Source organism: Erpetoichthys calabaricus, chromosome 1, assembly GCF_900747795.2.
Source record: "Erpetoichthys calabaricus chromosome 1, fErpCal1.3, whole genome shotgun sequence".
Lineage (NCBI taxonomy): Eukaryota > Metazoa > Chordata > Cladistia > Polypteriformes > Polypteridae > Erpetoichthys > Erpetoichthys calabaricus.
The window spans coordinates 42,951,459-42,964,727 of record NC_041394.2 but is presented as its reverse complement, the minus strand read 5'-3'; the positions used below and the strand labels follow the sequence as shown (position 1 = coordinate 42,964,727).

At 36.5% G+C, this 13,269-nt stretch overlaps 1 protein-coding gene across 2 annotated transcripts in view; it reads right to left on the bottom strand.

Annotated features, from left to right (window-relative positions):
* Nucleotides 1-1,250: 1,250 nt before the first annotated feature.
* LOC114649212 (MOB kinase activator 1A) overlaps nucleotides 1,251-13,269 on the bottom strand; it is a 45,052-nt gene continuing 33,033 nt past the window's right edge. For both annotated transcript variants that reach the window (XM_051929579.1, XM_028798698.2), the window contains one exon: nucleotides 1,251-4,877. In XM_051929579.1, the coding sequence (XP_051785539.1) occupies nucleotides 4,861-4,877 (17 nt within the window). In that variant the 3' untranslated portion in view covers nucleotides 1,251-4,860. The remainder of the gene's footprint in view (nucleotides 4,878-13,269) is intronic.

The following is a 13,269-nucleotide window of genomic DNA, read 5'->3' as shown; positions in this document are numbered from 1 at the left end:
CAATATTGTGCATCATAGTTGGAATAAGTAAATTGTTCAATAACAAACATGCAACATTCAAACAACATGGTACCAAGTAATGGAAGTGTTCTGCTCTGGGTTTGTACTGTTTTGCCACGTTGTATGTGGGTGACCTGTGCTATGTTTCATATACCTGACTGGACAGACTGAGAAAGACTTCCTATGAACTGTGTACAAAAGAAAAATGAATCTTAACACAGACATTATTTGTTTAAGTTCCATAGTCTTAACTCTTTGAGGGGTGAATATTTTCTCCATAAACTCTGTTTTCTGAAAAACACACTAAGCAATGGCTTCACACATAAACCAATGTAGAAAGTCTGTTGCTGTGTGCTGTGGCTGCTGTCGGTGCCTGTTCAGTGCCTCTGGCAGCAGCCTCTGCATGGGGACTATTCGATGGCCAGCATGAATGTATGCTGGGTTGGCTGTCTTTGTGCGGAAGGTCGGTGGCGGTGGCAGTCAATGTGACACAATCTGATTTGTCCTTCTTGTCATCATAAATTGCGGTCCTCCCAGGTGAACGTTGATGTAGACGCATCAGCTATACAAACGTGTTCAGCACCATGATCAGCTGGGGAACGATCAGCTTTTCAATCTCCACCTCCAGATCACTTGCTTCACAATCGCAGTCCGACAAGTCAGTCTGATTCAGTGATAATACGCAAAATATTGTCCAAGGTGTATCTGTCAAAATTCTGGGTCAAAGGACGGTAATCAGCTGTAAACTGTGACAAAACTCGCCATTACGCTTTATTATGGCTTACTTTGCCACTTTGAATTTTGACAAAAGTTGACATCTGCCCCGAGTTAACACTGCCCTATCTGTCCCTTGCACTAAAACTCAAAAGCAGCCACATGCTGAGCTTGCTTCAACCATTTGAGCACCTGCCTATCTCCTACTCAGGACAATGTGCTCAACTGTCTTACACACAAACCTGGCTGTAATTCGTCCCAAGTGTGATACAGCAGGTCTGTGGCTCGCGTTTTTGGGTGGGGTGTGGGTAGCATGGTGGTGCGGTTCCGGAGTCGGACGTGGGAGTAGGCAATGTCCTGATCTCCAGTGACAAGTTCAAATCTGCAGCACAAATATGTGATACACATGAAGATAAATTGAACACCCGTCACAAGTACTGTATTAAGATTCTATATTCATCTGGTTACACGATACCGTTAAAAGATTAATTATAGGGAAGGGAAAAAAAAACACACACATATGCAGACTCCTCATATGTGGGTAGAAACATGCTATATCTTTTATTTTAAAAATATGTAAAAAGACCATGAACAACTAATACAGAACAAATGTTTTCAGCATTGACAGAATTTAAGTCAATTAAAAAAATAAGAAAATCTATTTATAAATCAAACTCTTAAAGTGACTAGGAAAAAACCCAATGTAAAAATGTGTTCACCTTGTTTTAAAAACAGCAAAATTTAAAGTTCCAAAAAGATGCTACAAAAATATTTTTTATAGATCTTTTACAAAGTATTTTTAGCGTAAAACTATTTTAGGCCAGCCTAACAACAGCTCAGCTGGTAGAAGACAACTTTTCAAAATTTGCTCACACGTGCCTTTATGGAGGAATGGTGGTGCACACAAATGCACTATCAAGCTTTTTTTAATGCAAGTCTGGCAATGATCAAATTACTTAGAAAATGACTCCAGTACAAAACTTCATGTTCTGTAACTGTCCTGTTTAGATCGCCTCAGTTATAGGAACCAATCTGTAATTAATGCAGAATATTGGTCACTGTGAAAACATAATGCTGGTCAGAACCAATGAGCTCATCATCACTGTCATCATCCCAGATATTAAAGTAGACTGTCTAAGTCCAGTGGTGCAATGGAACAGGACTATCAGGTATGAATCAAGAATGTTTTGATATTTTACTCAATGTTATAATGTCACGTTACATGTTTGTTTGCAAACAGAAATGGCACCAGTCAGAAATACAGTTTGCTTTTTGTTTTTACCCTTTAAGTGTGGCAACTAGCCTCCAGTGTGAGGCTTTTAAACTTGCATGTTTCCTCACGTGCTTGACATGCTATTCATCTTTACATATAGGATTTAAAGTCACAGTCAATATGAGAAGCAATATGCTTTAGGATCATATTTAGCTTAACTAGTTTTCATAAAAAGTCTTTGTTGTGAATATTAGTCAAAAGCACATGACTGTTATATGACTACTCCATGGTAAAGAGGAAGTGGGAATGATGAGCTAATAGATCACAAAACATCCGTGAAATCATGGATCGCTCCATTTCACTTATAAAAAGTAATAATATTTTTCACCTTAATAGCTAGGGTAAATATGCAAGATATGTCTTTTATAATCACAAAGATTCTTTTATGTTGTAAAAAGTAAGAGTTGGTTGACCTGCTATGGTATTTTTTATTTTAAATACCCTAAATAAAGTACTTACATATTTTGTTAAAGTATCCCATAACCTGAGTTTAAGACAGTTAAAACATTTTTCAAAAAATATGTTTTACTAAAAATCTAATAGCATACATATTTCAAAAGGCAGACTAAACTGAACATTCAGTTGACACTTTAAAGGCATTGCTGAAAAAAATTCAAACTTATTTTAGTGACTTATCAACTAAAACTGAAAAATATTTAAAATACTGTAGAAAAACACTGCAGTTTCAGTAAACTCATTAAAAATAAGGTCCAGAGCATTCATGAAAGCCAATGCTGACATAAAAACTTAAGCATATGCATTTTAAAAACAAAAAATAAATAAAAAAGGCATTAATCATAATGTGTATAAAAATACCATTTGTGATATTTTAGAGAATTTCTACACCACTTAACAACAAAGCAAGTCTGAGAGAGAAAAACCGACAGAAAAGGTACGTTTCTAGGCACTTGCTGAACTTTGCACTGCAGACAATTTGCTCTCTTTAATTGCATGCCCCTACTATGGAATTTAGAGGACAAATACATACAAGCAGTAAAATATTTAATTTGTAATAATGTCAAAGGATGTTTTAAAAGTGTATGATTTGTTTTTTTTTTTTTTTTTTTTTTAAACACTAACTTAAAGATGAGGCAACTGAACTTACCCTAAAGATAAGTGCTTTTCGCTCTATTGTAAGAATCTGTTAAATAGATTTCTACATACCTCTTACTGGTGTGGTTGACATCTAAATAAATGCAGAAATGAAAGGGCTACTGCAACCTGTGCATGAGCCACACCAAAAACCAATCCCATGCTTTTTTTTAATAAAACAATTCCATACTCCATCTCCTATGCTTTTGGTTTAGAAAATGATCAGCTAATAATGTGCAATACTATACAGTGCAGGAGTCCTGTTGGGCTTGAACATTACAGCTGCTTTTATATTTATGCACTATATTAGTCTTGTAAGAAAGAATATAAAAGGAACTATTAGTTGCTATTTAAGGCTCAAACCAAATGAAGGGTGCAGGGGGTTTAGAGTGGGTAGGAACTTGAGTCCTTCAACAGTTTGGGCACTTCTAATCTGAAATGTATATTCTGAAGCATTTCCCAATGAACACATCCCAAAAACCATACAATCTTATTCAACAACCACTTTAAACACAAGTTATTCTATCTGTTCATCTTCAGTATATAGAACTTCCCTTTAGTAATGAATAACATGGCCCCAGTACTACAAAGGCTTCCAGTGGTTTAGTAATTGAGCACATTATAAATGCAAAGACACTTTTAATGAAATTTAAAAGAGCTACAGACTGACATAATGGTTATATTTTCCACTCAGAAACGGCAAGTATTACTGAAGATACCAGATTTAAGCTAATTGAGCAAGACATTGGAAAAGAACATCTTGAAAGGTTGAGTAGAAGATGCTTTTTCAGGGTTTTTTTTTTTTTTTTTTTTTTTTTTTAAAACACTGCTGAAAAGCTTTTGCTCTTAAAATTCTAAACCACTGTATATTAAGACATTCCGTTTACCTTGCAACTGTTACAGAACAGGGACCAAGACGTAACTACAAAACAATTAAATGGGGGGAAATTAGTTTACAGAACCAGGTTTCTGGTTATCACTATGGAACAAATCTGATCAAAACAGTTGTTTTTTTTCCCCGTCTATTAAGGCAATATTTTTAATGTGTTTCAGCTTTATCCGATTTTTTTTCCTAAAGCATATAGTCCTCAGTCTGCTGTTGAAAACTTAGTATGGTACAGAAGTAAACATTAAGGTTTGGAGTGCTTTGCTGATTAGGAGATCAGAATGCCTTTCCCTATGTATATTAAAAGTAAGCTACCAAGACTAATTCAGACAGGCATTCCCCACTTATGCTAGGGCTAGGGTTTGTTAGTGCAAGCAATGGCAGCCTTTACTACTACAACAACAACATTTTAGCCAACTTGTCAGAAGACTTACATATGGAGCCATCATACAAATTGCTCCAAAATCTGTAAAAATTCAGCACCCCAGGTATAATTGAATTTTTACATGATTTGAGCAGACTTTTACACATAGTACATACTCTTCAAATTATAAGAAGTCTATTTTAAAAAAAAAAAGGAATCTTCTATTATGAAAGATAAAAAGCATTAAAAATATCTGTAGGAAATCCAGTTACAAAAGCTTAAAGAAATATGCTGTTCCCATCCTTCCCAGTATTTGCCTATTTGATCATACTTGAACTTCTGCTATGTGCACATTCGCTAAAAGCTTTGTAATTATAAAAAAAAAAAAAAAAAGTTAAACCAAAGAAAGATCTACAACAAAGAACCATGCTGTCATGTTGAAAGTTGGTTGGGCACAGGAAAGTCACAGTCTACCGATCCTTAGAACCAAGCTTCTCAATCAAATCTTGAAGGGGTGCCAGCTCCCTACGATCAATCAAGTTGAATTCCTGTTTAAAAACAAAATGAAAAATGGAACACATAAACTGAAAGTCAGAAGCACTTATTCCCTAGTTGCTCCTTCCTACAATTAAATATGGGGTAGAGATTAACAAAAAACAACTGGGAAGCACACAGCTACCATCATTTGTGTTCAGCATCATTAACACCAGAGATACTTAGCAGGCACAGTTCAGTGATAAATATCTGAATATGGTTATAAAAGAAAAAAAAGTTTTCAACCTGCATAATCAAATTCAGGGTTATTATGAGGGCTTGAAGCCTATTACTGGCAGCATCTGGCACAAGACAGAATTCAGCACTGGACAGGATGCCATTACAAACCCCTAATTTCAGAGGGCTAATTTAGAGTCACCAAATAGGTAGGCTGGTCTTCTTTTGTCATTGGAAACATTACATACTCATATTTGAAAGGCTAGAATAATAGGTTCATAGTGCAAAGCAGTGAAGAGATGAATTCAAGTGCCTAGAGGGAAGTATTAAGACTGCAAATCTGTTTATATGGTGTAACACTGCCACAAATATCAAAACAATACTTAATTTAAAATGTCTGAAAAGCATACGTTCAGACACATGGTACTTGTGAGGAATCCATAAAGTTAGTGAAACTGGGCTGATTCATGCACCGCATGTCTACCGCATGACTGAATTTAATTTCCATTATAATAAATATGAACAAATGCTCATTATTCCTAACACCATGATGTCATTACCTCTACATTTTGTTTACACCAGACTACATTTTCTGGAATCATTATTGATAAGGAATGAGTGGTTCACGAATATCCTACTTTAAAAATAAAGATGATTTGTATTTCATACTCAACCACTTTGTCCATTCCTTTGTATTCTAACAGACTTGTGACTTCAATATAACTCAATCGTGTCCATCAGATGAGAAATCAAGAAGGAATGCCATGTCAGTTTTTTTTTTTTTTTATATAAAAATCGATAATGTACAGTTTGCTCATACTACATATAGGTACATCAAACAGTGCAAAAGAAACCTGCTGAAGATCCAAAGAGAATGGGAACAGTGTACGAGAAAATCAAAATCTACTTGCACAGAGATTTGCTTATTAAGTCCTAAAGGCATGAGAAGTGGTATGGGAGCCTTACAACTATAAATGATTGACTGAGAAAACCACTAAACCTCGAGCAAGTAAAATATGTTTTAAGAAAGAAATTTGTACAAACCCACAAGTATACACAGTGACACGTGTGTGAAATGAGTCATTAGGTCCATAAAAAATACTAACTAGTTACATTATGACCTTACTAATTAAGAAATACAGTCAACCCACAATATTCATACGTTTAACTTTCGCAACTTATGCCATTCATGCAACTGTGTTAGTAACCTTTGTGATGGGCGCCCACAGCCATTACCTGGCTGGGACACCAAGTGTATGGAAGGACCGTGGGAAGAGAGCATCAGCAAGGTAATACCTTCCCTAGGACACAAGAGGGCAGCTCTCCTGGGTGGCTGTGGCACCATGGATTCCCGCAGGGTATGCTGGGAGTTGGAGTTTAGCACAGCCCTGTTAGGTTCCAAGGGGGCCACTAGGGAGAGCTGCAGAGCCCTTCATTGGGCTCTCACCACACCTGGGAGTGATTCCAGGTCTGATTCCAGGCCTGTGAGGAGCTGCCTCACTCCATTCCGAGAGCCAGAGTCGGGAGTAAGAAGGATAAAGGAGAAGGCTGAAGAGGTGGCCTTGGAATAATTCACTGTGACAAAATGTAAATCTCTTCTAAAAATTTGGGGGAATTCACATCCTTTGAGGCACTCATTTTAAATATTAAAACAGCAGTACAACTGTAGTGCTAGCATACAGACCACCAGGGCCACATTTATTGTTCATGACTGAATTTGACAACCTTGTATCTGATTTGGATATAAATTATGATTGTGTAGTGTTGATGGGGGATTTTATTGTACACAAGGATGTGGAAATTGATGATTTAGCAAATGCTTTACTTATGTGCTAAATTTAGTAGAATTTTGTCAGATTGTCAAATGTCCAACTCAATTATAATCACACATTAGATTTAATTATAACTCGGAGTAATTTAAATATTACTCCATTAAATTAAGTTATTTCTGATTACTACTTAATTACATTTGATTTGAATCTGCCCTTACCAATACATTCATAGACTAAAACAATGACAGTACGACATCTAGATTGTAATTCTGCTTTAAAATGTAAAGATATTTTGAGTAAGTCAAGTGTAATCGTGGAAAACAATTTAGATCAGCCAACATCAAATTATAATATGACCTTGAGAGAGGCTTTGGACTCGATGCTCCCCTTAAAACAACAGTGATCAAAGCACATAGAAATTTTCCCAGGTTTAATGAGAGCTCTTAAATTAAAGTGTTGAAAACTGGGGCATAGATCAAGAACAATAAAGCTGCAGGTCTTTCAAATTGCATTGACAGAGAGTGTTAAAAATATAAAAGAGCACTCTTTAAAGCCCTCTCTGACTACAATTCTAAAATAAAAGATAAAAACAATAATAATAATCATTGTGTACTGTTTAGAACGGTGGCTAATTTCATAAATGGGAATTCAGAACTACAGTACAAAATACCAAGAGACATTAGCAGTACAGATTTTATGAACTTCTTCAATGAGAAAATTAAAAATATAAGATCCCAGATCAGATCTCAGCATCACAGTGCAAATCTCATACTAGCTTGGCAAACCCCGTCTTGCCTTGCATTTAACACTTCAGAAACTGTAATCCTGTAACAGAAAAAGATTTTTTTATATATTTTATTTTATTAAAATCAAAAAATATTCCATACATGTAAGTCAAGTTTAGCAAAACTGGTTTGAAACAAATCGACCCCCACCCATGAGAAAGAGAGCTATGTCAGCAGAGTAGCACTTTAATAATAGTAAAATTATGTAAATAAATAAATAAAGACAGACAGAATAGAAAAAGGGGAGAGAATCCACTTCCTCAATTTAAAAGCTTATTCTAAAATGTTATTTATTAGATCCTGCCAGGTTTTGAAAAAGTTTTGTACAGATCCTCTAAGTGAGAATATGATTTTTTCCAATTTAAGATAATATATAACATCAGTTATCCACCGACTTAAAACAGGTGAGTTAGAATTCTTCCAGTTGAGCAAGATAAGTCGGTATCCGTCAATAAGGGCACGCACAAAAAGGCGACCTTCAAAAGGGCGACCTCAATTGGGCGCGGCGAATAAAAGCGCACATAAATAAAAGCGATCTTCAAAAGGGCGACCTCAATTGAGCGCCGAATAAAGGCGCACATAAATAAAGGCGAGCTTCAAAAGGGCGACCTCAATTGAGCGCCGAATAACTGCGCGCATAAATAAAGGAGTGCTTCAAAAGGGTGACGTCAATTGGGCGCAGCGAATAAAGGCAAACACAACAAAATTATTACAGAAAATTTTTTAGATAAAGGCAATGATTGAACGTATAAAAAGGTGAAAGCAAGAATATTAAAACATCCAATTAATTAATGCATGAACTTCTAACGAACTATTTCTAAAGCTCTCTATATTTCGTTGTTTTCAAAATTACAGAAAATTAGATTAAGGCAATGACTGAACATATTTCGTTGTTTTCAAAATTACAGAAAATTAGATTAAGGCAATGACTGAATGTCATTTTTGGTATGACAGCGAGACGAACATTTTCCAATCCTATATTCAGTGCATTTCCAGATGTGTTTCCCGTTGATAGTTTTCTCCTTTCTGAATGTATAGCCTTCGACTACGAGTAGATCTGCACCTTTGTTGCTCTTCACATATTCCAGAGCCATTTTCAACTAAATTATCTACGAACGCCTTTATTTGCCGTGCTCAATTGAGGTCACCTTTTTGAAGCGCTCCATTATTTACGCGCATTTATTTGGCGCTCAATTGAGGTCATCCTTTTGAAGCGCTCCTTTATTTGCGCGTGCATTTATTCGGCGCTCAATTGAGGTCGCCCTTTTGAAGCTCGCCTATATTTACGGGCGCCTTTATTCGGCACTCAATTGAGGTCACCCTTTTGAAGGTCGCCTTTATTTACGTGCGCCTTCATTCGCAGCGCCCATTTGAGGTCGCCTTTTTGTGCGCGCCCTCATTGAATAGAACCAGATAAGTCTACGTGTCAATAGTAGTCCACTTGTGACACCCAGGCTGCCTGAGAGGCATTTAAAATTTTTGTCCAAAATGATGTTATTTTGGTGCAGGCCCAAAACATATATGGCCCAGTGAGGCTGGAACTTGATTGCAACTTTCGCAGGTTGGATCTTGCCCGGGAAACATTTTGGACAATTTTAAACTAGAGATATGCGCTCAATATATAAATTTTAAGTTGAATAATTGTATGCTTTGTGCATATGGAGCTCGAGTGAATTCTGTGCATTGCTACCTTCCATTCCTTTTCTGAGATGTTGAGTGAGAGATCCTTTTCCCACTGTACTCTGGGATCTTTGAAATGGAGGGACTTTAAAATGTTTTTATATATTACAGAAATGCTGTTTGTGTCCTCAAGACTGATCAAAATTTCTTCCGGTATAAAGGTAGGTGGGAGGTGTGGCAAATTGGGTAGGTTTTGTTTAATAAAGTTTCTAATTTGAAGGTAGTGAAAGAAATGTGTTGCTGGAAAGTTAAATTTGGAGTTGTCCATAGGATGCGAAGACATTGTCTATGTACAGATCTCTAAGTGATTTAATCCCGGATGTTTTCCAGACATTAAAAACTGCGTACGTTTAAGAGGGTGGAAAAAGGTGGTTATCGTGCAGAGGTGCCACAGATAAAAGTGAGTGAAGCACTATTAGGTTGTTAGTATATTGGCGATGACTTGTACTTATTGGGGTACACAGCAAGGAATATAAAGTACCGCAGGATTTTATTTCTATTGCGGATCAAGCCTGTGTCCGCTCACCTCTTTGTGTCAATGTCCATGTTTTTATAGCTTGTATATTCGCCACCCAGTAATAAAACTGAAAGTTAGGTAAAGCCATGCCACCTTCTTCCTTAGTTCTTTGTAGGGTCGCCTTTTGGATACGTGGATGTTTTGAACTTCAAATAAATTAGGTTATGATTGAATCTAATTTCTTAAAAAATGATTTATTGATGTATACTAGAATGTTTTGAAATAGAAAAAGAAGCTTAGGAAGGATATTCATCTTGAAAATGTTAATTTTTCCAACTAAAGTGAGATAAAGGGTTGACCATCTATGCAAATCTTGCTTAATTTTTTCCATGCAGACAGCAACATTTTTTTGATAAAGATCTTTATGTTTACTGGTGATGTTTATCTCTATGTATTTAAACTGATCTGCAATGATAAAATGGAAGGTGTACAATCTAATTTTGTATGCTTGAGAATTCAATGGAAAGAACACACTTTCGTTCAAATTAATTCTGAGATCAGAAATCTTTTGAAATTTTGTAAATGCTGTTTCAAATAGCAGTGGTGACAAGGGACAGCCTTGTCTAGTACCCGTTCTAGTCTGAAGTAGTATAAATTAATGTTGTTGATACAGACTGAAGCTTCTGGACAGTTATACAGGGTGGGCCAGATCTAATTATGCAATTATTGCATTGCATTAAAAGTTGCATAGTTAGATCTGGACCACCCTATACAGTATAGATATTATAAAATCTCTGGGGTGTTTGACTTTGTGGGTGAATATATCATATTAAACAGGCATCGAAGACTGGAAGCTAAATGTCTGCCTTTAATAAATTCAGTTTGGTCTTCTGAAATTACTGAAGGAAGCACTTTCTCAATCCTTCTAGCTAGGACTTTAGAAAGCATCTTTACATCGTTATTCAAAAGTGAGATTGGTCTGTATGATGCACATTGTAATAAGTCCTTATTTTGCTTAGGAAAGATGGTAATTAGAGCTTGACGAAAAGTTTGAGGTAGAATTTTATTTTTCTCTAGCTTCTGTAAATGTTGCTAATAAAAGAGGAGCTAGCTTAATTGAGAATTTTTTATAAAATTCGTCAGTGCAGCCCATCAGGAACTGCTGCTTTTCTATTCTGAAGAGAGTTTATAGCATCTAGCAATTCTGATAGTGCTAGAGGTTTATCCAATTCTTCTGCACCAAGAGTATCTAGTTGTGGTATCTGTAATGCTTCCAGAAATGCATTAGGTTGTGTCTTGTCTTCTTTAAGCGGAGTATAATATTCTACTGAGCTTAAAGAACAGGAATTCTTTAACTTCTAAAATGAAACGTACTACTTGTTCCCTAGATTCAGTGCCAACAAAACTAGTAAAAAGCTCAATAAACGTTCTGGCAGTACAATTCTTAGCATTATCAATAGCTCACTACTGCATGGCGCAGTACCAGATTCACTAAAAGTGTCAGTCATCAAACCTTTACTTAAAAAGTCAGACCCATATACTTAATAACTATAGACCGATTTCAAGCATAAACTTTCTCTCTAAAATACTTGAAAAAGTAGTCGCCAATCAGCTTCAGTCTTACACATCATGATTTATTTGAGAAATTCCTCTCTCTCTTCTGCACCGGTCATAGTACAGAAACAGCACTAACGTGTGTTGGAAACGACATTCTGATATCCTTTGATAAAGTAAATTCCATTGTAATTATGTTGATAGACTTAAGCACGGTGTTTGACACCGATACAGGGAATGTCCTTGCCCGGTTTAGTTCTTATTTATCAAACTGACTAGATCACGTATAGAAATGTGCTGACAGTATTCCATCATTATACACAGAAGTGAAATATGGGACCCCTTACCATTTTCATTTCACATGCTTTTTCTGGGGTCTATCATTTTAAAATATATAATTAATTTTCACTTATATGCAAAAAAACACCCAATTACACCTTTCTTTTAGACCACCAGGGGCTCCGCCCCCTGCTTGCTTTGCTTACCCACCCTCGGGTTTGGTTTACCGAACATACAATTTAAAGAGATTGTTATTTTCATGGGAATCGTTACATATGCATTACTTTCACTTTTACTTTAAAACTTTGTAAAAACAATACTTGTCCTTTATTTCCGGCCCCGGGCGTGGTTAAATCTCTCTCACAGGACGTATAACGCTGCTCGTGTTGTGAAGGGGGGGTCGGCTGAACGCATGCTAAGGAGATGCCGTCGGATCAGCTGCTGTCTTTCTGCTGCTGGTGTGCCGCATGCTTTGTTTGTCGTGCTACGTGTCGATCATTTAAAAGACTGTACAGCAGCTGTCCTTTGCCACTCGCATTGTGAAGGGGGGGGGTTGGAGCTGAACGCATGCTAAGGAGAAGCCGTCGGATCATCTACTGGCTTGCTGCTGCTGGCGAGCTGCGTGTTCTGCTTGTCGTTGTTTTAAGAGATGGTAGCACATGAAGTGTGTATGCCAAAAGCATTCCAACAACTGCTAGGTTAAATGTCAGTGAACTTTTTTTAAAATGTTGTCTCACTGCCTTGTCTCGCGGGACGTTCAAGTCTCTCTCGCGGGACATCAAATTGTCTTCCAAGAAGATCACGTCTCATCTCCCTCCCAAGATTTTTTTTTTAATAATAAGAGAGAAATGACGTTTCTCTATTTTGTCCTTAATTAGATGTGTTTGTGAGTTAAAGGAGTGGATTGCGGTCACTGTACACAGATAAAACAGATGTTAATTATTGCAGGAAATGATGCCGACTTCAGTAATATTTTGTCACTATTTAACTTAGCCCACAATCTAGGCATTATTTTGACACTAGCCCGTCATTTAAAGTGCACATTACAAAATTGTCCAAAATATGTTTTTCCCATTTTAAAAATGTTGGGAAACTAAGATGTTTTCTAAATATATAGGATACTGAGAAATTATTTCATGCATTTATTTCCAGTAGGACTGACTACTGTGATGTGGTGTTCACTGGCTGTTAAAATTGTTCTTTATACAGATTTCAGTTAATACAAAACCCTTCTGCAAGAATTATTACAGGAACAAGAAAATATAAACACATAACTTCAGTTCTAAAATTCTTACACTGGCTCCCAGTTAGGTTTTATGACAAATTTCAGAATCCTCATTTTACCATATAGTGTTAAATGGCCAAGGTCATGCTTACTTATCTGAACTTATCATTACTTACAAACGAGAGTGCACATTAAGATCTCAAGATGCCAGCATGCTTATGATTGAAAAGATTAATAAACCAACATTTGAATGTCAAGCTTTTAGTTACAGGGCCCTGAATGTGTGGAATGCTCTGCATGCTACTATAAGATGTGCTCCTTCAGTCTCAGCTTTTAAATTTCAGCTGGAGACTCAATACTTCAGTTTAGCATACCCTGAGTAGTGCTGCTAATCAGCTGTGCATACTGCATGTCTGTTGTTAGTCATTAGTACTAAAGCATAAGTAAATATGCCTGTCTATGGAAAAGTTATACTTG